At 53.3% G+C, this 25375-nt stretch overlaps 2 protein-coding genes and 1 long non-coding RNA gene across 3 annotated transcripts in view; 1 reads left to right on the top strand and 2 right to left on the bottom strand.

The window, feature by feature from the left end:
- The window catches only part of CTNNA1 (catenin alpha 1), a 153543-nt gene extending 144220 nt beyond the window's left edge, over positions 1–9323 (top strand). The window contains exons 12-18 of the mRNA XM_004586458.2: positions 2412–2612; positions 3131–3282; positions 5935–6045; positions 6918–7099; positions 7194–7299; positions 7923–8057; positions 8663–9323. Of these exons, the coding sequence (XP_004586515.1) occupies positions 2412–2612; positions 3131–3282; positions 5935–6045; positions 6918–7099; positions 7194–7299; positions 7923–8057; positions 8663–8950 (1175 nt within the window). The 3' untranslated portion in view covers positions 8951–9323. The remainder of the gene's footprint in view (positions 1–2411; positions 2613–3130; positions 3283–5934; positions 6046–6917; positions 7100–7193; positions 7300–7922; positions 8058–8662) is intronic.
- Positions 9324–14113: 4790 nt separating this feature from the next.
- On the bottom strand, positions 14114–18051 carry LOC131482667 (uncharacterized). Its single transcript, XR_009247214.1, has 2 exons — positions 17360–18051; positions 14114–15240 (listed from the first exon to the last, which is right to left on the bottom strand). It is a non-coding gene; the product is annotated as an uncharacterized LOC131482667 (long non-coding RNA).
- A 1803-nt stretch (positions 18052–19854) lies between these two features.
- SIL1 (SIL1 nucleotide exchange factor) overlaps positions 19855–25375 on the bottom strand; it is a 234699-nt gene continuing 229178 nt past the window's right edge. The window contains exons 8-10 of the mRNA XM_058677311.1: positions 22568–22664; positions 22004–22168; positions 19855–20378 (exon numbers count right to left, since the gene is read on the bottom strand). Of these exons, the coding sequence (XP_058533294.1) occupies positions 20022–20378; positions 22004–22168; positions 22568–22664 (619 nt within the window). The 3' untranslated portion in view covers positions 19855–20021. The remainder of the gene's footprint in view (positions 20379–22003; positions 22169–22567; positions 22665–25375) is intronic.

Genomic DNA, 25375 nt, shown 5'->3' with positions numbered 1-25375 from the left:
CTCAGTAAAGGGAGAGAATATTACTTTGGTCAGCTTACTAATATAGGCTTCTGTTGTTGCCAAACAGTGCCATACCGTTCCCTGGTTTGGGGTCATTTAACAAAATCTGAATTGATTTTTAAAGACAGGAATATAGATGGTTAACAAATACTTGCTGGAACTTTGAACATTCTGCTTAATGAGCAGAAAAGACTGGTATACTTGATTCTGAGAATGTTACACATATGTTCACAAACACACCAGCCTACCCCAGCCAGTGCCCCAGTATTAAAAATCCTGAAATAGTGGTAGACCTTAAAAATTAGTAAGACACGGCGTGATACCGTAGTGGTTAAAGTCCTCGCCTTGTACTCACCAGGATCCCGTATGGGCGCCGGTTCTAATCCCGGTGGCCCTGCTTCCCATCCAGCTCCCTGCTTGTGGCCTGGGAAAGCAGTCGAGGACGGCATAAAGCCTTAGGACCCTGCACCCGCATGGGAGATCCGGAAGAGCCCCTGGCTGCTGGCTTTGGATTGGCTCAGCACCAGCTGTTGCACTCACTTGCAGAGTGAATCATCGGACGGAGGATCTTCCTCTCTGTCTCTCCTCCTCTCTGTACATCTGTCTTTCCAATAAAATAAATTATTTTTAAAAATCAAGACAAAATATTGCTTCATAGCTTTGTCAGCCACATCTTTGTGGCCTTGTGTAATAGCTGGCTTTGTATGTGGAGAGTAGTTTTCATATTAAAAAAATGCTTGTGGGGGCCAGCATCATGGTGCAGCAAGTCAACTTTGCTGCCCTCATTGCTGGCGTCCGGTATGGATACAGAGTTAAGTCCTTGCTGCACTGCTTTAAATTTAGCTTGCTGCTGCATGTGGTAAAGCAGAAGATGGCCCGGGTACCTGTGTCCCAGCCACTGGCAGTTCCAGGCTCCTGGTTTTGGCCTGGCCCAGTCCTGTCCCAGCTGTTGTGACCAGTTTGGGAAATGAACCAGTGGATGGAAGATCTCTCTTCCGTCTGCCATTACTCTGCCTTTAAATAAATTATTTAAAATAATAATAAAAACACTTCTTGTCCAGATACCCCACTAAAATTCTTAGGTTTAAGGATTTTAAGAATATTACTCTGTCAATAGTGAACACTAGCAGATCTCATAAATTTTGATAGAAGCCAAAATACAAGTGTCATCCATTTTCCTTCTGTAACAGACATTCTTCCTATTTCTTGACTGTCTGGAAAGGTGTTTTGCCTTTTAAGTCTCCCATTTCTTTCACATCATTAGTTATTTATTTCTCGTTGTGATTTTTCATCTTATCCTTTCACATGGTGGCCTTGGAACAAATGTCTGAGGATCTCTGTAGTTTCTTGGGGACTACAGGAGGGACTTATGGGGCCTCCTGCATCCTGAAAGCCTAGGATCTTGTCAGTAGAGTAGCCGCAGCTTCTGGCCCACGTTGATGACCCAGTTCTGATTTGGGGTGTTCTAAGTGGCTAGGTTTACTGTGACAGCCCCGCCCAGATGCTGTAATGTATCGACTGACAAGGGCTTCCAGAAAGGGACAGTGTTTTCTGGAAGTGGCTTGTACAATGCTGTGCTCAAAACGGTAGGCAGCAAGAGCTGGCAAAAAGAGAAAACAACAAAAACTCCAGTGAGCCTTCAGAATGGCTGGTTTCGGGGAGTGAGCACGGAGTTTGCTGCGTGTTAGAGCTCTGTCGAAGCTGAACGACAGGACCCACCTCCGGCGCCTGTCAGGGGGACTGTTTGTGAGTGTACTCTGTGGTTCTGAGTCCCATTCCAGGGCTGCCCCGACACAGACCTCCACCCTCCGGTCAGCTTTGTAGTTCCCTCCCCCTTCATGCACCCAGGCTTCTCTGGGCTTTGTGTTTGCTTCCCCTTTCTTGCTACAGTTGAGACTAAGTAAACCAAGCCCTTGCTCCTGGGGTTCCTGATACTCTAATGTCCGGTGTTTTGCATTAGGCATCTGTGAAATGTTGTAGTGGGAGCCACTGCTAGCTTAATAGGAGTGCAGCATTTCCGCGCACAGGGGCACGGCTGGCCCACTGATGCTGCACCCCTGCTTGCGTCTTGGCTCCTCCTGCCTGCCCCAGCTCCACCAACCTCCTCGCACCTAGTTGGAACTGCATCACAGCTTTCTGCAGGCATGGCCCAGGTGGGTGCGGCTTTGCAGTGGACTCATTCAGACTTTGTTACAGCAGGTTGGTAAGAGGAAGACGGTTTACTAAGAGTAATGTGATAAGAATTTTCTACCTGGTTACGAAACAGCTGTGTGCCCTGTATTTGTAAAACTTAAACTGAGAATTGTGTTATAGTTTCAGTCTCTGGAACTTATAACCTGCTTAGGAAGTAGCAGCTGTCATTGCCAGTGTTGATGTTGTATCCCTCACTCAGCCTTCTCCTTGTTCCTCAGAGAACCACATTTTGGAAGATGTGAACAAATGTGTCATTGCCCTCCAAGAGAAAGATGTTGATGGGCTGGACCGCACGGCAGGTGCAATTCGAGGCCGGGCCGCCCGGGTCATTCATGTAGTCACCTCAGAGATGGACAACTATGAACCTGGAGTCTACACAGAGAAAGTTCTGGAAGCAACCAAGCTGCTTTCCAACACAGGTACAGTGACTCCTAGAAAGTGCTCACCAGTGCTGTGAGTCAGGCTGTGTTGTTAGCCCAGGCACTGTAGTTAGGTTAGGGGTTCAGAACTGCAGAGCTCAGTTGGGCTTACTAGACTTGGGAGAAAGAAGAGGTTAGATTCAGGCCTCACAATCTTATTTTTCTGCACACACATCTCGGGGAGTGTCACACAATTGACTCCAAACATACCGTTTGAGATGAACTTGGCGTGCTGTCTCCTGTCAGTGAATCAGTACTACACCGGGTCCCATTCTAAAGCAAGAATGAGTCCCACTTGATGCTCTTCACCACCCACACCCCGATCCAGGCAGCGCCCAAGGAGATGACTTAAGGCTCACGTACCATGTTTATTTCAACCACAAACGCCCTTCCCCTGCTGGAGGCAGAGTCCTTTTCCACCAGCCCACAATCTGTGGGTGACTCAAGCAAGGCTGGGGAGGGATTCGAGGGTGCCAGGGTGCCCAACCAGCGCGTCAACTATGCTTTGTCCTCCGCAGTCATGCCACGCTTCACCGAGCAAGTCGAGGCTGCGGTGGAGGCCCTCAGCTCAGACCCTGCCCAGCCCATGGATGAGAACGAGTTCATTGATGCCTCCCGCCTGGTGTACGACGGCATCCGGGACATCAGGAAAGCGGTGCTGATGATCAGGGTGAGCAGCTGCGTCAGATGGTTTTTCAGCCTGAGCAATGTGTCATTGTGGAAGTTGGCAGACACAGTGGCAGTATATTCACTCCGAGAATCTGAGGGCTGTTAGAATGAGATATGTTTGATCATGCTACCTAAAACAAGTTAGTTGCAGGAGCCCGAGCTTGGGCTGAGAAGGGGTGCAAGCATGAGTCGACCCTGATAAAAGTAGACATCCCCCCAGTGGGAAGCCTAGGGGAGCGGGTTAAGAGCACAGAGAAGGAAGGTTCTTGAGGTGGTTTTGGAGGAGCTGTTCCCTCTTGGGAAGAGCCATGGACAGACAGGAAGGAACCCCTGTGTTCAGGCAAGGGTAGGGCTCTCGGCCCTAGCAGTATTCCTGGCTTGTCGCTTAAGCATTGAGCTGCTTTCCCCACAGCAGAATGGAACTCCCAGCTGTTCTGGGCCCACAAGACTGTCTTTGACCCCCTCTGGCCTTCATGACAGAGGGATTCCAGAAATGAACAGCCCCAGGGATGCATCCCTGGGAACCGGGCCTAGTCTCCAGCCAGCTCTCCTTGGGCAGCCATGTCCTGCTAGAATGCCCAGAGCGCAGGCCTGTTGTTCATGAATCTGAGGGTGGGGCCTACTGTCCCCAGGTCTGACTGGGAGTGTAACCAAGCCCTGACCCAGCTGTGGAGCCAGCACTTGGAATATAGCTCCTAGGCTGTGCTGGTGATCTAGCTGGGTCCAGGCATTCATTTCTGTCCTGTGGTTTCCCTGCAGCAGACAGGGATTCCATCCCGCCTGGCCTCACCAGAACATCACCTGGCAAGAGGCCACCAGCATGGGAGCAAGATGCTGATCCCCTTGTTTGTAGAGTAGAAATGCCTGGGACAGGCTGCTCTGCGTGTCAGGTTAGGGGAGAGAGCTGCTGAAGGTGGCCAAGTGGGCAGCTGGCTGCTCCTGCAGGCCCCCGGCCAAAATGGCTGTTTTGGAGCTGTGAACAGTCAAATGGTGAAGGCTTTTGCCTTTCCTGTTCCTGCTGCTGTGCTAAAAAGGACTGCATCCACTGGAGGCGAGTCTGAATATATAAGAGAAAACCAGCAGCTCTAACTTAGGTGTGTGAGACAGCCATGTAGGACACATAGCTGTTTTTTCAAAAATCCTTTCCATGCCATCCTTACACAGGATACGAGTAGCTTCCGATGGGGCTGAGCCAGAGCGAGCCAGCCACGCTGCGTTCAGGGCCCCATGGGAGTTGTAGGGACAGCATGTCCCAGAGCTGGCACAGGAGGCAGGGGCCCCCAAGATGTGCTGGGCTTTCTAAAGTGGTCATGGTGCTGGCTTTGATGCTGTACCTCAGCTAAAATGTAGGTCATATGTTTGTCCAGGACCTGGCACATGATTGCGGTTTCTCCGTGCTATGGCAGAACCACTAGGGGAGGAAGCCTTGCAGGGCAGTGGCTTGGCCAGCCTGGGATGGGGAGGGAGGCCTCGGAGAAGAGGAAGGCCAGCTCCTGCCTCACTTCCTCACTCTTGCCTTGTAACCCACAGTCTTGGGCAGTCCCATTCTCCTGCTGAATTTGGTGGTAGCTGTCCTGAGCCCACAAGGGGTCTCTGCCTGCTACCCATTCTGCCAACCTTCTTGTGACTTCCGCTGGTCCCGAGGCTGTTAATGCCTTGCTGCACCTGGGACCTTGTCCTCCACCTTCCTGCAAGGAGGTGGAGAAAACATTGAGGTCCTCCTCAGAACAGCTCCCAGCACGTCTAGCCACTGATGGTGCCTTGGGTTTGTGCCAGCCAATGAGGAAGATTGCAGGGTCGGTGGAAGTGTTCTGGGGCTCTCTGCTAGCTTTTCTTACCTCCACCCTGCCGCCACCTCAGCTCCTCAGGGACAGGCCCAGCAGAGGTGTAAGTGCCTGCGTGTCCCTGTTGGTTTTGGTTGACGCCCCACAGCAGGCCCTCAAGCTGGGCTCAGCTGAGGTCCTGGTGTAGATGAGGGCTGCATCTGCCACACTTCACTGCTAACTCCCTCCAGGTGAAATTAGCCATGTAGCCTGCTTGTTTCTGCAAAGAACCATATTTCACAAAGCCACAAGCAGCCTCCTGTCAGCCGGGACCTGCTGTGTGCTGTCCCTCAGACACCTGTAGGTGTCTTTCACCCATCTTACTCCTTAGGTCTCTGGGGCTGTAAGAGAACTACTTACCTGCTTAATGCTGGATAAAACACCTCTATTTCAGACAGCATCTCTCCCCTCAAAAATAATTCTCACCTTTGCCTTAGATTCAGATATTGGGAGGTATATTTTTAAATGTGAAACCTGGAACAGTTAAGACAACATCACACCCCCTACCCCAGAGTAAGGGTTTAAGTCCCAGCACTGTCTCCCGAGTCCAGCTTCCTGCTAACAAGGCATTTGTGGAATAAACCTCCGATGGGAGCTAACTCACTCTTCCTCTTTAATCAACAATGTTTTCACTTAGACATTTTGTACTACAGCCACTGCTTAGTGGTAGACACTGATCCCTAACTGGCTAGCAGCAGCCAGGCTGCCTGCTCTGCGCACCTTGCCGCACTCACTCACTCGATGCATGGTGAGTGACTAACCATCTACAGCTCTGGTGCTGTGTACTCAAACCAGCGTTCTGCATCTGTGCCCATCTCTCTCTGCTGCAGACCCCAGAGGAGCTGGACGACTCTGACTTTGAGACGGAAGATTTTGATGTCAGAAGCAGGACAAGCGTCCAGACTGAAGATGACCAGCTGATAGCCGGCCAGAGTGCCCGGGTAAGGACGGGCTTGTGTGCTCTGCAGGCCCCCTGGGCCTCTCCCGGAGGGCAAGCTGGTGCCGAGCTCATTCTTCCTAGTCTGTTGTGACTCCTGTGGGTCAGCCGAGGTAGGCGGGGACCCAGTCAGTGCCATGTGTGTTACAAGTTGTGGAACTTCACAGAGATGCTGTCTTGGCCCTGTGTACTTATACCATGGGTGGGAGATACTGAATTATGCATGAGTTTAGGAAAATAACAGTGGTGCATTAAAGAAAGCAGTCAGAGCCGTTGCATTCATTTGAGTCATTAAGTCTTCAATCAATAGAATTTACGCTTCTGGGAGGATGCCAAGAAATGTTTCTAAGGAGTCTGTTTTTCCTGTCCTTGGAAATCTTGCATGTTGAACGGTGAGCATCTTGGGTGCAAAGGAGGGAGGTGGCCTGACCCTTGGCCAACAGGCCCCTTTAACACAGTCCTGTGCCGGGTCATGCAGCTGCAGGTCAGCTTCTCCTCAGCTTGCCTTCCATTCAGCAGACACAAACCTGGAAGAGTGGGAGGGATGGCAGGTAGTCACCAGCCCCTCCTCTTACTTCCTGTCTCCACTGCAGGAGCCTGAGGCAGGGACTTGTCAGGGTACCAGTCTCATGCAGAGGCCATGACAGAGCCACCACATCAGACCCCCCCCCCCCTGCACTGTTTGCCTACACGCGGAAATGTGTTCTTCAGAGTGGGTCAGGAATTCAGGCTATGTTAAACTTCTGTGAAAATGAGAAGAAACGGCCTTTTGGGTAGAATGGCGCTTCCTGAGGCATGCTCCCACCTGTTGTAAATGGTGTGGCTAATGTGCTGTGACAACTTGTGTCCTCACTGTAATGGCACTTACTGTTGTAGGCAATCATGGCACAGCTTCCCCAGGAGCAGAAAGCAAAGATAGCCGAGCAGGTGGCCAGCTTCCAGGAGGAGAAGAGCAAGCTGGATGCCGAGGTGTCCAAGTGGGATGACAGTGGCAACGACATCATTGTGCTGGCCAAGCAGATGTGTATGATCATGATGGAGATGACCGACTTCACCCGGTGAGCCACGCCTGCCCGCTGGCAGACACCATGTGTTGTCCACTCACCTCGTTACGGGTGCTCTGTCTACAGCCATCGTGTCCTCTCTTTTCAGAGGCAAAGGGCCACTCAAGAACACATCCGACGTGATTAGTGCTGCCAAGAAGATTGCAGAGGCGGGGTCCCGGATGGATAAGCTTGGCCGCACGATCGCAGACCATGTGAGTGGTGTTTGGGCAGCCTGCCATGTCCACTCGTGTGCCTCACTTTTCAGAATTGCTGCTGCTCGCTCTCCTGCTCCACGACTCCGGCGTGGGTTTTAAGAGAGCCTTTTGTTTTGCCAACTTGAGGTGTGAGGCCCTGTACACTCTGACCAGAGGGCTGCCACTAGCTCTTCCCTAGGGAAGGTCAGAGCACATTTCCTTGGTGCTCCAGCCCTCTGAAGTTATTTTTCAGTCTTCCTCTCAGCTGCCCTTTATACCACAGGGTGAGTGACAGCTGCCTCTACCTATTCTACAGCACCCGCAGTCCATGTCCCACAGGCTCTGGCCTCCACGAGCCAGTCTGCATGGTGCTTCCTTGCTTCAGGGGAGGCTTTCTAGAATCAGGCCCCAGCCTGGTTTCTGGGTGCCCAGGCTTTTAAGATGTTTGCTGTCACACCCGGACAGTCCCACCTGCCACCCTCTTGGCAAAACCTTCCCAGGTAGCTCTAAGGCGAAGGAAGGAAGGAAGGAAAGAAGGGGGGGAGGGAGGGAAGGAGGAAGGAAGGAAGGAAGGACCCCTCACTGCCCTGGGGTGGTGTTAGGACCACCAGTGCTTGGTGCTAAGCTCCCTCTCCCTCCAGTGCCCGGATTCGGCCTGCAAGCAGGACCTGCTGGCCTACCTGCAGCGCATCGCCCTCTACTGCCACCAGCTCAACATCTGCAGCAAGGTCAAGGCGGAGGTGCAGAACCTTGGTGGAGAGCTCGTCGTCTCTGGGGTGAGCTACCTGTGAACAGACGGCCAAGGCACACAGCTGGACCCTTTGCATGGACTTGTCTCCCCCTGTTGTATGCCAGTTACTAGGAAAACAAGTCTTTCTTCCTTGTCCTGCTCCCCACCCCAGGGTTAAGGCTGTTTAAACCAGCCAAATAGGCATAGACAAACTGCTTTCTCTAACCTCATCCCCTCTGGGTGCCCCAGTGGTGTCCCCATGGGGTCCTGCCATGGCCTCGGGGATACAGCCCTGCGGAGCCCCATGGCTTTGGCTCAACCCACTTCATTTTCTTTCAAAGAAACACTAAGCATGCTAAGCAGAGAAAATCACTGGCACTGTGGTGATGTTATATAGCTGCCTGTCTCAGGAAGTGACAGGGGAGACTCCCCATGAAGCAGCTGGGGGATACAGGGCGCATCCCATTCTGGTCTTTCTACTCCATTGATGCTAGTGACATGGGTGATAGCTCTTAACCCCACCACTTTCGGGGGACAGGCAAATGCCAGTGCCTTGGGGTGTTGTTACCACTCTTTACTTCTTCCAAGGGCCTGCAATGCCCTCTGCTATCAGGCCCCCACATGTCCCTCACCACTGCTCTCACCTTGCAGGTGGACAGCGCCATGTCCCTGATCCAGGCAGCCAAGAATCTGATGAATGCTGTGGTGCAGACAGTGAAGGCGTCCTACGTGGCCTCCACCAAGTACCAGAAATCTCAGGGAATGGCGTCACTCAACCTGCCTGCTGTGTCTTGGAAGATGAAGGCTCCTGAGAAAAAGCCCTTGGTGAAGAGAGAGAAGCAGGATGAGACACAGACCAAGATTAAACGGGCATCTCAAAAGAAGCATGTCAACCCCGTGCAGGCCCTCAGTGAGTTCAAAGCCATGGACAGCATCTAATCCAGAGCCACGCCAGCTGCCACAGGTCCCTCAGGGCTCCTGGAGCTCAGTCACTATTCTTTCCCCAGTGGGTTTGCTAAGTAGATGCTGCCTTTAGAGTCCACCGTATGTAGGCACATTTTGAACCCTGCAAAGGCAGCAAATTTTGCAAAGACATATTTGTGTTTTAAGTTGGCCAAAAGTGCTTTTAGAATTCAGGAGCATATTTCTAGCTATATTTTTTATATCTATAAGTTGAAAAAAAATACCATAACCAAAGAGAATTCCACGTATTCTAGTTAGTGATACTCTTGGCCAAATTCTGATGCCCATTTTCTTGGTGGTGGTAGGAGAGTGTGGCTCTTAGTAGCCCCCGATGTAGGCAGGCTCGCCTGGCTTCAAAGGTGACTTTGGTCAACAACCTGGGCATCCCTCGGGAGGAGTCCTGGGAAGGAAGGGCTGGGGGCGTGGCTGATGGTAAGAAACATTGTCATGACAATGACGGCTCTCTGTGGCAATGACTAACACACTCTGCTGAGGGGCTTTCATGAAGTTGCTTCTCCCAGCTAGCAGGTAGTGGTGCTGTAATCAAAACACACCTCCCCCTTCCTGCCAGTGCAGCACTGGGCCCTGCCTTGGGCCTGTGGCAGCCCAAGGGGAGGTTGCTTAGGCCGTGATTTATCCTTTACTGTATTTGTGATTACTGTAGCAATCACTAGAGCTGCAAGGTATAATTTTACTGTCTTATTTAAATTTTGATTTCGAATGTTTTTTACACTAACTTTCCCCAATAAAATCCACTATGAAACTGATCCTCAGTGGTGTTCTCTGCCTTCCACAGGAGCAGTCAGTCTGTCCTGGGGGTGGGGAGTCTGCCATCACACACCTTGGCAGCACACAGGTCTGACCTTCTCATCAAACCCTGGCACCCTGAGCCCCCTGCCCCAGCGCTGCCGGCCCCTCAATCCCTCTCCCTGTGCCTACTGTCTTCACTCCGCCCTCTCAGCTTGCCCAAGGTGCTGCATGTCCCTTGGCAAGCTGACAACTTGTGTGCCACCAGGCAGACTGGCTCTCTCCAAACAGTGGCCCCGAGTACCTCTTACCTTCCAGAAGGCTCCTCCTGACTTCTGGAATCTGGGCTCCTGTGCTCTTTGACCAGCTGGGGGGGAGGGAGAGCTCTATCGTTCTGTTCTCCACCAAACGCTGCTGATTTCAGGTCTCCACTTGGGTGTTGCTGAAATCTCAGACTCATCGTCCACAGTCCTCCCTGCTCTCCCCCTCCCCTCATCCCCTGCTGTCACTCCTGACAGCATTTAGCACAGTCTGTTTGCAAGTGCCTGCTCTCAGCACCTCACTGCAATTATTGGATGACAGATCATCCCACCACATAGTGGCTCAGAACTAAATTTTTACCTCCCAGTTCCTCAAGCTCAAGTATCCTGGGGCAGCTCGACTGGGTGGCTGATGGTGGCCCCATTAGGAAGTAGCTAAGATGTCAGCTGAGACCCACGGGGGCTGGGTTTGCTTCCTGGCTCACTCACGTGGCTGTGGGCAGGTGGCCTCAGTTCCCTCCATGCAGCACACTGTGGTGGCTGGCTTCCTGGCAATGCATGATTCCAGTGACAGCAGCCGGCTCATAGGAGCCACAGCCTTCAGCGTGAGCATTAGCCTGGCACTGAAGACGCTGGTGGGATGCTATGACCCATGCTCCAGTGCAAGGCCTATAGCTGCTTGGGCTCCCAACTCCTGCTTCGTAACAAAGCAGACCCTGGTCGGTCAGCACCCGTATGGCTCCCATGAGCATTTGGGGCTTGAACTAGCAGATATGTGCCAGTGGTGAGACCCAGCGCCAAGAAATTGCAGCAACTTACCCTCACACCTGCTCCCTCCATCAAAGAAGTCGTGGTCTGAGCTGAGCTCTTCCACTGGCTTCCACATTCCTGGGACTCTTGCTCCCTCAGCCTTTCTTAGTTTCTGGCGTGTGGTGCCCCCACCTGGAGTGCACTCTTCCTGAGATAGCTGGTGGCCAAGGTCCCTACCCTGTCCACCCAGCACTGATGGGTTCTACACAGCTGTAACTCCACATGCACCATGAGCACTCAGCTTGTCCCCACCACATCACCAAGGCCCTGGGCACTGGGAGATGCTGGGTGATCTGCTGCTTCCCCAAGCAGGGCCAGGTGGGTGTGGCTTTTACTCATCACTCCCACTTGCTGACATGGGGACATCATCTTGTTTTTATTACCAGTGATGGCAACTATGTCCACCAGACCCTGATGTCTCATTGTCCATGGACTCAGCCTTACTTGCATTCCTGCAGAGGCCCCTCAGTCTCCTGCACAAGCAGCTGACCAGTGGAGCTTCCACATAAGAACCTAGTGGACCTACCTGCCACACTGGCAGCCCAGCATCTGTGTGGCTGCCACGCCACATGCATCCAAACTGGATCCTTCCTCCTAGGACACCCTGTTCACAACCCACACATCCACCAGCTTCATCAGATGCCCAACCCAAGCCCAAGGCTGCTGTGAACTGGGCGGGTCTGACCTGTGCTAACTTCTGCAGTCCTAGGAGGACTGCGCAGATGCAAGCACAGGCCTGTGGGCACCCTTGGCACATCAACAAAAGCCATCCCTGAGCCGCAGCCACCCTTGCTCCCCAGGGCTGGCCTTGGCCTTGTTGCTGCCTTTGTCTGGCATAGGGCCTGGCTAGGACTAGACAAATAGTTGTCAGGTGATCTACTTAAACATTTCAGGGAAAACGCTGGCAACAAAGGGCCTGCCCCGCCACCCTGTAACCTGCTGTGGTGTCCTTAGACCTGGACCTGAAGCAGTACGTCAAGGAAACCTGACCTGCCCATGGCCTTCTCTGTCATCTGCTCAGGGCACCACCTTGCCTGCACCTCACCCAGGACAGACAACACACTTACTGCAAACAGCCTTGGCGACCTCCCAAGAAGGAAATTCCCCAGATCCTTACCAGAGGCAGTGGAGGGCACGGTACAGCCACTCGGCCCCTCAGGTCTGAGCCAGAGGCAAGCCCTTCCAGTGCTCCTTTAGCCAGTGTGGTTCCCTGCCAGGTGGCCCTTGCCACCCTGGCAAGGCCCTTACCTCACAGCCGTGCCCTCGCCGTGCCCACCTTTTTGAGCTGTCGTTGCCTCTGCCAGCTTGCTCTCCCCTCAACTGTGAGGCTATGGGTCAGGGCCTCCACTGGGTGCAGCCACATCAGCCTTCAGGCACACACACATCAGTTGCAAGTTGGCCCAGGTGGTATGCCAAGAGAGGACAGCCATCCCATCGGGAAGCTTGGAGAGGCTCCTGGATAACGGAATTAAAGGCACAGGTGAGGGGCCCGGCGCTATAGCCTAGTGACTAAAGTTCTCACCTTGCATGCACCAGGATCCCATATGGGCTCCAGTTCTAATTCCAGCAGCCCTGTTTCCCATCCAGCTCCCTCCTGCTTGTGGCCTGGGAGAACAGTCAAGGACGGCCCAAAGCCTTGGAACCCTGCACCTGCGTGGGAGACCTGGTTAGACGCTCCTGGCTTCGGATCAGCTAAGCTCTGGTCATTGATGCCACTTGGGGAGTAAATCAGTGGATGGAAGATCTGTCTCTCCTTCTCTGTATATCTGACTTTCCAATATAAATAAAAAAACCAAAAAAGTACAAGTGAGACAATTCCAAAATCCATGTGTAGGTAGGTTTCTTACAATACACATGTTCTACATTTTATAAAGAGTTCTGTACCCAAAAAATACTTTGAACTCTATTTTCCCATGGCCCTCTTGAACCATCCTCATCTATACACGTGTTCTGTTGTCAATAAGCACACGAGTCACACGAGGTGAGGGCAGCTGCACCCACACCACAGACCCTGCAGAACTGTGGGGTGTTGCTGGGTGTGGGTCTCCACAGGCATCCCCAGGCTCCCACCCGTACCCAGGTCTGGCACTGACAGATGCTACGAGGTGTTCCTGCCAGGCTGGAGCCATGAGACAGCAAACCCCACACAGCTCGCTGTGGCGGCGGGAGCTGGGAGAGGCTGTGAGCTGCGTCAGCCACATGTTGGTGTTACTGACAATGGAACTGCCACAGACAACTCGCCTGTAAGATTAATTAGCATCATTAACATTTTCTTCATCACTTCTGAAGTCAAGACAATCAACAAAAGCAAAACATTAAGCCCTAATAACATTTCTCATTTCTACCGTGTAAATGCCCCATCTGACTTTATGCAGAGATACGGTGTGGGAGGTGGCAGGGACCGAGCACACACAGGCTGCTCAGACACAGGGGACGGGAGGGGCTTGCAGGAATTGTTTGTGCCCCCACAAGTGTCTACACTGGCATCCATGTGCTGTAACCCCACTCCATGGGGCACTCAGTGGTGATATGCAGCCGGGCAGCCAGCACCATTGCCACTGCCAGGTCCTGCTTTGTGCAGGTCCCGCATCCCAGTCCAACCCCACAAGCCCTTCTGAGTTCCCCAGGCTCAGCCTGCAGCCCATTCCTAGGCAGCATAGTGCTGGGCCACTGTTGGTTATGATCTTTGGTCTGTTTTCCTTTCTTTGTTAAACAGATAAAAGTGACATAAGGATTTGGAAAACAGGTATTCACTTGTTTGCACATCCCCAGGAGTTTGGTGGCTGTGGGGTGTGGCAAGCACATTTCTTCGGAATAAGCCACCCCATGGTTTTTTCGTCTTGAGCTCCACTGCCCACATGGGTGCCCACTCTCACCAAGGGTAGCAGTACGTGAGATGGCCAGGATTTCTGTGGCTGAGGCTTTTTCATCTCATGACTGTGTTCTAACTTACATTTTCCTGGTAACTAAGACGTTGAACTGTACCTGCCACTGTGGTGACACCATCTACAAAAGAGCCTCCAGCCTTTTACCGCCACTGAACTGCCTTTGCCAGCATCAGTGCAGGGTGCGCTGGTTTGTCACAGGGCCTGGATCCGAGTTGCAGCTCTGCTTCCAGCTCTAGCTTCCTGCTGATCCATGCCCTCGGAGGAGGCAGTGCTGGCCCACATACTGGCATCACTGCCACTCATGTGTGAGACCTAGACTGCATTCCAGGCTTCTGGCTATAGTTTGGCCCTGTCTGGGATACTGCAGGTGTTTGGGGAGTGAGCCAGCAGGTGAGAGATTGCCTTACAAAATACTTACAAATCAGTTTTGAGAAAAGTAAGTGTACAGTAGCCCCCTTAGCTGTGATTCTGCTTTCCATGACTGCAGTTACCTGAAAGCAACCATGGTCCAAAATATTAACAGAAAATTCTAGAAATAACTCATAAGCTGTATCTGAAATTGAGGAGGTGGGAGGAGAAGGAAATGTCAAAAATTTGTGGGAAGTATTTTAGAGTATGTTTAAGGGCTGGGCATTGACACTGCTTGGGATGCCTGTAGCCCATACTGGAATGCGTGCTTTGAGCCCCAGCCCCTCCCCTTCCGATCCAGCTGGCTGGTGATGGGCATCCGGGGAGGCAGCAGAGGAGTGGTCAAGCACTTGTGTCCTTGTCACCTGTTAGAGAAGCCAAATTCAATTCTAGGTTCCTGATTTCCTCCTGACCTGGCCTCAGGTGTAGTAGGTAACTGGGGAATGGATCAGTGGACATAAGAATATTGTCAGTCTGCTTTTCAAATACAATGAAAAGTTTTAAGTTTGATATAAATATTTTTTGAATCTATGTAGATGAAGGGTTTTCAAAAAGGTAACAGAGGAGCTGGCACAATCAGTAAAGACTCCACCTGTGGTACCAGCATCCCAAATGACAGCATGTTTGAGACCAGGATGCTCTACTTCCCATCAGCTCTGCTGATGAGCCTGGAAAGGGAGCAGGTGGCAACCCACATCCTTAGGCCCCTGCACCCACATGGGAGACCTGCAGGAAACTCCTGGCTCTTGGCTTTAGACTGGCCCAGCTCCAGCCATTGTGGCCATTTGGACAATGAACCAGCAGATGGAAGATCTCCATCTCTCCCTTTCTGTAGCTCTGCCTTTTAAATAGATAAATAACCTTTTAAAAAATCATCTTTGGGTCCGACATGGTAACCTAGTTGACTAGGGTCCTCACCTTGAACATGTCCAGGATCCCATCTTGGCGCCGGTTGTGATCCTATCCAGCTCCCTGCTTGTGACCTTGGAAAGCAGTAGAGCATGGCCCTTGGGACCCTGTCCCTGTGTGGGAGACCTGAAGAAGCTCCTGACTCCTGGCTTCAGATTGGCTCAGTTCCACCCGTTGCAGCCACTTGCGGAGTGAATCAGCAGATGGAAGATCTTTCTGTGTCTGCTTCTCTCTGTATATTTACCTTTCCAAAGAAAAATCAATCTTTTTTAAAAATCTTTATAAATGGTAACAGAAAATGTACTCTATGAAAATAATATATATGAATTTGAAGTTTTCTTACAACAAATATTTACCTTTTATTTCCATTTTGTCATGAAATTTTTAAAAGGCTCTCATGTTTATAACTGTGACTCACTGATCTGTGTGTCTGTCCTGACAAATGTCACCCTGTCTGTTCTAGTTGTGTTGAGTCCTAAAATCAACCAGCATGCGTCTCCAACCTTTTTCAAAAATAGTCTTAGCTATGCCAATTTGTCTTTCCACACGAATTCTCGACTGAGATTCCTGGCATCTACAAACCTACTGGGATTGCAGGAACGCCAGATCAGCAAGGTGAGCCCCGGCTTCTTCCAGCGCCAAGTCTCCCAGCCTACGGACTCAGCCTCTCCAGTGATCTGGATCTTCTTTGATCCCATCCGTCAGTATTTTATCATTTCCAACATCAAATTCAGTACCTACTGTGAATCAGCATAAAATCCTACACATATTTAATTTTCTAGGGCCATTATAAATGGCACTCTTTTAAATTTAACTTCTCACTGCTCTCTCCTGGCATTTAGAAATAGTTGATTTTTTGCACAATGACCTTGTAGCCTATGGCTTTGCTAGGTTTGTCTGCTAGTTTTGGGAAGTTCTTCAAACCTCCACGGGATTTTTTGTGTTGACAATCATGTCATCCCGGAGTACAGCCAGCTTCCTGTCTTCCATGTCCATTCCCACACTTGGTATTCCACTTGCTCGCATAAACACACCCCTCAGGACTGCCAACACAATCTTGAAAAGCAGCTCTGAGAAAAGGCATGCTTGCCTTGTCTTACTCTCAACTCCACTGACCATTAGGGCCAACATTAGGTGTGGGCTTCTAGGTGGTTTCCCTTCTGCAACTGAATCACCAAGTTTGTGCTGTGACTGGATGCTGCACGCCAGCAAACTCTTCTCCCCACCCATGCAGACACTGGCAGTGTCACACCCAATGGCTCTGCACACAGCGCATCTGGTGCTCGGGCGTCCAGCTCCCCAGCGGATGAGCGCCTCTGGGTGGGGCTCCTAGTGCTGTTGCTCTGTAGAGGACAACCCTGCCCAAGCTTTGGCCAGGCTGTTCGCTGCCTGCCTTCCTCTTCCCTCTGACTTCCCTGCTGTTGAGGGAGACTGCCCTCCGGGAGCTTCCTCGGCTTCCCCTCTCAGAAGAACTCTGGCATCACAAATGACCTGAATTTAGACAAGTCTTCTCATCTCCGGAAGAAATGATGGGGACTTTGGATACTCCAGAACTTGCTAATGGAAACACCTGGGTGTAGAGTTTTCTGGGAACAGTTTATCGGACCACACAGGTGATCTGTTTATTCTCTACTCAATTCCCAGGTATATCATGTTTATGTATCTAGTTTCATCTATTTGAAGGGAGAGGAAAGAAAGGGGAGAGAGGAGGAAGGGAGGGAAGGAGAGGGCAACATTTTCATCTGCTGGTTCATTTCCCAAATGACCACAATAGTCAAGGCTAGGCCAGGCCAAACCTTGGAGCCCAGAAATCAATCTGGATCTCCCATGTGGTAGCACAGGCTCAAGAACCGAGCTGCTTCCCAGAATGCATTAGCAGGAAGTTAGATCAGAAGCAGAGCAGCTGGGTCTCGAACTGCTATGTTGATATAGGAGGATATAGGCCATGGCTTAAACTACTACACCAGCACCTAGCCCATCTACTCACAGTTGAGGGGGATCTGGAAGTTTGTGCTTTGGGGTGGCAGAGTAACAGCTACCCAAAACATCCACATCCTTATTCCTGGAATCTCTTCCATGCCACGGGAAGGAGCTGCACCCTCTCATTCTCCCTGCTCCCCAGCAACCATGGGAAGCTCAAGTTCCCAGTGCACTTCCCAGCTGCTACTTGTTGATACTGATTCCATGGCTCTGGTAATGGGGGCTGCTCTGAAATCTCCCTGATCTGTCCTGCCTGAGAACCTGGACCACATCTTGGCCCACAAAGCACTTGCCCAGTTGCCCGTACAGCCATGGCCAAAGCACCTCCTCAGAGGCCTTTCACATGTCATGGCAACACTCCCATCCCTTGACACAGCACTCACCTGGTAAGCACGGCACTCTGCAGCATCCTGCTGTCAGGCTCTGCCCTTGCCTCGCCTTTGTTGTCCACTTGCTGGCCTAGTTGGGGCCCAGCCGAGAAAAGGAGTGGTGGCAGCACTGGGCGAAGGCACTGTCGGGGCCAGGCCAACAAAGTGGGAGGCTGAGGCTTCTTGTTGCCAGCAGCATTGCTGCATGCACAGGTCCTCCGGGGGACCCAGATCTCAGCCTCATGCTTCTTGGGGCCAAAGCCCCTCCCTGCCTGGATCTCCTGGTTCTTGACACAGGATGTGCATCTCAGTTGGGAATCACTGACTCCACAAGGCTGTCTGGAGCCCTGCATGAGGCTAGGGCCTCGCCATCCTGGCCTGTGTCCTCCCCAGCAGCCAGAGCTGCTTGACAGCTGGGCTCATGGCCTCCCAGTCTGTGAGCCTGAAGGCTTCGCACGCATTACAGCTCAACACACAACACTGAGTGAATATTAATGCAGCAGTAAATCCAGGGCCCTCACATCTGCTGACAGTGAACAAGGTCTGCTGCCCCCAACCATTCTGCCAGGCCCACCAGGTAGCAGAATACCAGCCCCTGGGTATGGTTCCACTCTAGCCTGTGGTCCCTGCACAATGCAACAGAGCTGCAAAGAGAGCAGCCACTAGGTTCCCAGGGTGGCCCCAAGAGAGAAGGCCCAGAAGGGGCCACTCCCACACCTGCTGACAATAGTCCCTAAGGAACTGGGGATGCAGCCAGAACCTGCTCCCCACTGCCTGGGTCCCCTGCTAGCTGCTAGCATGTCCCTGGAGTTCTGCTCAGAAGCCTGGGGGTACTGGGATGAGGCCATGGAGAAACCAGCTGTAGATTCAGCTCCCTACTAGGGCCTGGGCTTGCAGGGGAGGGGAAGAGGGGACAGGGACAGTGGAGGAACTCTGCCCTCATCCAGGCTGCAGATTTAGCAGCCAGGCTGGACCAGGTTACCCTGCAGTCACAACAGCTCTTCCCTTAGACCCAAGGCTTCCTGCTGCTTTGGAGGAGCCACTTTATATAGCAGGTGAGAGAGCAGAGCAGTAGGTGCCAGGACCACCTGTATGCTGCTCTCTTCTCCTGGGACCCTTTTCCATATGTCAGGGGCCATACCAGCCTCCCTCTGCTGCCTCTTGTGCCCCTGCAAGCCCTTCCCAAGGCCTGCGTTGCTGCCCAGCATCTGTGAAGGGGCCTGGCCCCAAGCTGCACACTCGTGTTCTCATGTCCACCCAGACAACCTGCTAACCTCATCTCTGAAGTGGCCCAAGTGCTACCTTGCTCTGCTGTGGCCTCCTACCTTTTGAGGAAACATCTGAGCTTTCTGCGGCAGATCATAGTGGCACAGCCTGTCCCAGGCCTGTTCTCCCTGAGAAACCCTTCGAAGGCAGCCAATGTGCTGGGTAATTGCCTGTCAGGTATCCCCATTGCCAGAACCCCAAGGCCTCCTACGCTGGGGAAACAGCACAGGGCAGGGGACGGGGTGCTGGCTTTCACCTGTACCTCGTCCCCACCCCTCAGAAGGGCTCTGCACTGGCCACAGCTCTGCTTTGGTGGGAGGTGGGCAGGACAAGGGCTTAAGAGTAGTGCCTGCTTCCCGCATGCAGTGCTGGGCCTCAGGTCTCCTGGCTCAGTGGGGTCCTCTAGCTCAGTGGGAGCAAGATGGCCATAAGCTGGGCCTGGCCAGGAAAGTACAGGCACGCCCCACACCAGACTTCTCATCTTCACCCCTGGGAGCCAGGCGGGGAGCCTGCACCAGCAGGAGCTAGCCTCTGGTGCATTGAGGAAGGCTGAAAAACAAACGTACCAGAATCCAAATCAGGAAAGCCCAGAGCCTGGGTTACCATGGCAACCTGTGGCAGGCTCCCAGCCTAAGCCCAGCCTCTCAGGGTAGGGGCCAGGACGCACCAGGCTCGGATGCCCCGATGGTGAGACATCTACCTAGGGTGGGGTGCCTCACTGTACATAGTCTGGGGCAAGGTCTGGAGGGTCCTGTGCCTGTCCCCCTCCTCCTGCCCCTAGCAACTCCATGGAGATCACTCTTTTCCCAAAGACCACCCATCTTGGGCTCCAGCAGCTGCCTGGGCTTCCCCAGAGCCAATGCTGGGCATGGGGAGGGGGACAGTGAGTGATCGCCCAGACCTTCCCTCCTACCCGCGGTGAGGAGGGACCAGCTCCACATCAGGCATACACATCTGGCGGAGTGTCTTAGGTAAACGTTGTCCTTCCACGGCATTCCTTTTGACAGAGGAAAGAAGCTCAGAGAAGTTAAATGACTTCTCAAGGTCACAGCACAACTGTGGCCATACAGCCAGAGGTTTCCAACCCCTGACCGACATCCTTCCCACAGAATCTGTGGATGGACACCCTGTGCTGTACAGCCAGCCCATCACCCACTCACACCCCTGACAGACCCCCCAGACATCCCAGCTGCAGTGCCCAGGCACAGAGCTCTGCCCAGTCTGCTTAGACTCAGTAGACAACAGCCTTCACATCTTCATTTAATAGTCACTCCATATTGCCCAGATGGTACCCATGCCCCAGGTGGGAAATACTCCTTTCTGCCAGATGTCCCCTGCAAAACCTACTCCAGCTGGTGACCCCAAGCCTCAGGAGCGGTGCCCCCCATCTAACCCTGGTGTCGGGGCAGCCTTATCTCAGCTCCTTCAGCAGGCTGTCAATGGAACCCAGCAGCTCCCGGAAGTAGCCCTCATCTTCACCCTCCTGCAGCTCCAGGGCAGCCAGTGCCCGGTACTCAGCCTGCAGGTTGGCCAGTGTCCTGCTGAGCTGGAGGTCCTGACGGTAGTGGTCCCGGCAGGTGACCAGGAGGGCACCCAGGGTCTGCAGCACTTTCTCACGGGCATCATGCTCAGGCAGTGCTAGGAGGCGTGCTGTGATCTCACACCAGCCCTGTTCCCGCAGGCCTGGCAGCAGGTGCACCTGACGGTACTGCTGCAGCTTCTCCGGGGATGTGTCCTGGGTCAGTTCAGCTTCCTCTTCAGCAAACATCTGCCCTCCGCACAGCCAGAAGCCAAACAGAGGAGAAGGGGGAGCAGAAAAACAGAGCACAGTCAGCCCTGCCCTTCACAAGCCAAGGCCATGGTGAGCCATGAGGCTCTTCCTCCATACCCTTGGGCCTCAGAAGACCTTACGCTAAGAGCTTCATACACGTCCCCTGCTCCCTGCACATGTCCTTCCTCCTCTCTCATCCATTCACCTCTCGTCAAAACACCTGTGCACTGTGCCAGCTGCTGGAGAAACCAAGGTGGGGAGGGACCCCAGTTCTCTAGGGCTGCTGGACCTAGCAGACAAGTTATAGAAACCAGTGCAACTCCTTAATACCACGCAGAGTTTAACCCAACATGCAATGATGGCCACACAGGCCGGGTTAAAATTTCTGCACCACCACCAACTTGAGGAATGAAATGCCCATGAGCTGGCACTTGGCCTCCCTCAGACCCTGGGCAGCCACATTTCAGGGAAGTATTCAGGACCCACCAGGAGGACATGGGGACTAACGAAGGTGTAGTCAGTGCCCAGCACACAGCACATACTCAATAAGCATGAGTGTTCACAGCAAGGATTACACCCCAGGTACCTGGTGGTGGCATGTCAATGATGGGTGATGCCCCAGCACCCATGATGCCAGGCTGGGGGCAGCAGACACACAAGCCATGAGAGAGATCAGGTCCCCTTGGGCAAAGAGAAGTCAATGAGCATGGGCTCCTCCAGGCCGGCTAGCTCCCAGGACATCAACTGTGCCCAGGCCTGATTAACTAGATCTGAGCACTGCATGGCTACTGGCTGCTCTGAGAAACTGGATTCCTGCAGCTTAGACCAAGCCAGGCAGAGAGAAGCAGGCAGACAAGCAAGTCAGGCAGAGAAAAGGGGAAAGGATGGGGGAGAGAAGACAGAGTGACACAGAGGCTACCATGGGCAGCCCAGCCCTGCCAGAGTGGTTGGGGGCGGGGAGGGGACAGAGTTGGTGAAGGCCAGAGAGAGGGGGTGGGCCCTCAGCCACCAACACTCAGCTCTGATCCACCAATCAGCAGCAAGCTGTTTTGAGAGAGTGAGGCTCAGGAGAAGCAACCAAGAGAACCCTGCCAAGCTCTGCAGCAGCTGAATTGGAAAGCCAGGCTTGGCTGGTTTCCTCTCTCCTTCTGAATTAAGATGCTTCTTGGGCTTGCAAAGACCCAAGGGGGATGAGAGCCACATCCCCTCTCAGGTGCCAAGCAAGGGGTCTCCAGTGCTCTCAAGGGCTGTGTTTCTGAGCTCCTACCCCCAGAGAAGCTCCTCCGGGCTTGCAGGATCATTGGCTTGCATGCCAACCCCCACTCTTTGGTCTCCTGGCTCCCAGGTTCAGCCACCCCAGCACACACACACACCATTCATTCCACAAATGATCTGATCCTGGCACTGAGTCTCACTCCTCCTGCCTGGTCCCCAGCCTTCAGATGTCAGTTTAATTGTCACATCTCATGGGACACCCTCCTTGATGCCCCAAGTCACTTCCACCCATCTGGTCAGCCAAGACACAGGAGACTTGGGAGGGAGCCTAGGGAAAAAGGCCACAAACAAGCCAAAATCACGCGAGGGGAGTCAGGGGGGCGGGCACAGGCAGTCACAGCACAGACCTTCTCGGTGACCAAGTCGTAGAGCAAGGTGACCACGCGCACAGCCAACGCCTCCGTACTCTTCTCCTGCACCAGACTCCTCAGGACCTGCAGCCCACCGAGCTTCAGGAACTGCTGCTGGGCATAGGGGAAGTGACGCAGCAGGGAGCACAGTGCGAACAGGACCTGGGGGAGGAGGAGCAGACCCTGCAACAAGTGAATACACTTGCCCCTGGGACTCAGGGGAGGCAGCCTCCCCACCACTCTGGGGTACAGCTGTGTCCTAGAACCCAGGACTGTGAGAACCAGGAGACATCAGACACCTTCAGTCTCACCAGATGGCAGACAGAATGTAAATGGAGGCAGGTAGGAAGCTGCAGGTGAGGCCCAAGACTGCACCTCTGGAGCTCACCCAGACCTCAGGCACCTTAACAACTGCCACCTACTTTGACAGGCTGTGCGACTACTCTCTTGTGCCTCAGCAGACGACAGGATGCAGCGGGGCATGCACAGTCTGGGAAGAGACCCTGTCTTTCCATGTTGCACAGTGGCTGGAACTTGGTAGGAAGAAGGGCACAGACTCACCTTCTTCTTTGCAGTGAGAGGCTGCTTTGTGGCCAGGATGACCAGCAGCTTCTGCAGGGCTCCCCCTTCAATGGCCTCTACTTGAACCTTTGGGTTGCTGTGGAAGGAAGCACAAGAAAGCATGACTACTCTGCCCAGCCCGGCCAGCAGCCATTCCTGGGCAGACAGGAAACCGAGAGTGGTCCCTGATCAGGACAAGCTAGAAAACAGTGAGGGGAACCAAGACTAACTGGTGGGGTTCCACTGGGTACAGATGCCCATGGCACAGATGACAGGCTGAGGCCAAAGCCAAGGCCAGGGCTCACCTGTCAGCAACCAACTGCCGGCAGCACTGGCCCAGGCTACGGAACTCACCTCCATCTCAAAGCCCAGGCTCATGGCAAGGTGCCAGTTTATCATCCTCCATATGAAGCCTCCCCCAGGCTGGCTCTGAATGCACCCTTCTCCACCATCCCACCCACAGCACACCCTGTGTGCAGCCCTCTGGTATGGAGTTTCTCAGAGCCAGGGCCAGCGCTCCATTCCTCTCCCCATGCCTCCTCCTCTAATAGCACAGAGAAACCGCCTGTGGGAGGAAGGCAGGCAGAGAGCATACAGCCCAGGCAGAACATGAACACATGGTGGGGGGGAGAGGGGAGTTCTGAACCAGGCCCAGCCGGTGTTGCCCATGTACACTCACTCTGCGAGAGCAGCTGTGGGGATTTTCTCTGGCACAGAGCATCCAACCACATCTGCATGCCACTAGAGAGTGGCCACCAGCCAACAGGCAACACCACAGCCTGGTCCACATCCGCCACACCTCTGCTCATTCCAAGCAGCAGTGTGGACCCACATTCTACAGGCACCCCTCCACATCCCTGCAATGAAAGCATGGGGTGGTTTGGGGCTCTCCATAGGGCAGGATACTGGGCAAGAGACAGAGCTAGGGACCTGGCAGTACATGCTTTTTTGCTGGCTCCTGGCTTCTAGGCCTACAAAAGTGATCAGGCAAGGGTCAAGGTCTCAGCACAGTAGTCCTCACTGTCAGGCCCCGGGAAGGTGATTTCCCTTCCTCCCTCCCCCCACACCCACCACTCTACACACACACCTGGTCCCCAGCCACTCATAGTGCCCAAGGGAACCCAAAAGCAAAGGCATACACAAAGCCTGTGGCCAAGGGGCAAGTGGAGAGGCTAGGCCAGAGGTCACATAGGGATGTCCCACCCACCCACAAAGGACACCAAAGTCTCCCAAAGTCTCTTAGTATTTCTGGCCACCTTATCTTAATTTGGAGATAAGCTCCAAGGAGAACCAAAAAGCACCTGTTCCTCCTAACTCCAACCCGCCCTAACCAGGGGAGGCCCCACCAAATCCTGGATAGAGAGCAGAGTGCAGGAGAGCCCAGATAAAAAGGAAGGAGTTGCTTCCTGGTGCAAAATCTATTGGGAAAAAAGAATAGAGGCAGGAAAACACACACACACACACACACACACACACACACACACACACGAGGGCCTGACTCATAGCAGGTACTTCCCAACAGTTGGCCAAACCTAAAGATACCAGGGACCAGGGCAGCCCTAAGAAGATGGCTACCCCTTCTGTTCCTGCCGGGAACCAGGCTCAAGGCAGACCTAACACAGGAGCCAAGCTCCCTGTTGTCAGCAGGGAGCTCCCTCTGGTTCCTTCCATGCTTCCTCCTGGCTGGAGCTCAACCACAGGGGTGTGCTGACTTGTCTGCCACAGCACTGGCCTCCTGTCCAAGAAACAGCCTAGAGACAGTGCAAGGCCCCCAGGGGAGTCTGGCTGACAGCTTCTCTCCTGCAACACAGGTGAGTACTGAACAGGAGGTCTGGAGCTCAGCCCATTCGCAGCCTCTGCTCCAACTTGCCAAGGTGGCCACTTCATTGAAGTTGAGCTAATTGAACCTGTCTTTGCCAGCACATGTTGGACAGTGTTCATCCATGGCAGACAGTGGCAGGAAAGAAAAATGGCCACAATGACACACTCACATAGAGCCAGTGCTGCTTTCTTTGTAAGACCTGCCACAATACCAGTCCCCCACAGTCCAAGCTACAGAGGCAGGTGGCCCCACAGACGGCCCACACAGTGTGTTGCTGCCTGGGCCAAGCAGCATAGCCCCAGCCGATTGGCTAACCCAGCATCCACAGTCTGGGTGTCTGCACTGGAGTAACAGAGACACATTCTCCTCCCAGGAGGCAGGCTGTAGTGAGTCAGGGTCCACCTCCCATGCCAAGTTGGAATAGCTCCATGTGCCTGTATTTGCTGCCACTCTGCCTTCAGAAGAAGCCCACTGATAACCATGAGGATGGTGTCCAGGGCAGGGAAGTCAACCAGGGTAGAAGGAAAGCCTGGTGGCTTCCAGCATGTTGCTGCCATCACTCTAGATGACAAATGTACTTTTTAGCCAGCAGCAAGATGCTGAAGGGCCTGGACAGAGATGGCAGCACTGCTGACCAAGCAGAACCATAGGAGAGGGTGGCCTGGGTCACGCCCTGCCTGGCTAGAATGATGCACCCATGCTGACTCTTTGGGACACCCACAAAACAGCCTGCTAGCAAGGTTAGTTCCTCCTAAAAGCCCAACCTAGAGCAAGAGGAGAGCAGGCCTGTGTTCCCTGGTGCCCCATGGTCTATCTGACCAGGGACAGCAGTGCTGGTGTTATTTGGATAGGGGTCCCCCCGGCAGCTCAGCCACAGGCTCTGAACACTCACAGTGCATGCTCTGGGAGGTATCAGGCTAAAGAGCTCTGAGTGAGGTCGAGAGTGTGCAAGGCCATCATTCACTTCTGTGAGGCAGAGTATACAC

The sequence above is a fragment of the Ochotona princeps genome, chromosome 19, assembly GCF_030435755.1.
Source record: "Ochotona princeps isolate mOchPri1 chromosome 19, mOchPri1.hap1, whole genome shotgun sequence".
Lineage (NCBI taxonomy): Eukaryota > Metazoa > Chordata > Mammalia > Lagomorpha > Ochotonidae > Ochotona > Ochotona princeps.
Note: the sequence above shows the minus strand (reverse complement) of the source record. Positions and strands in the feature narration are given on the sequence as shown.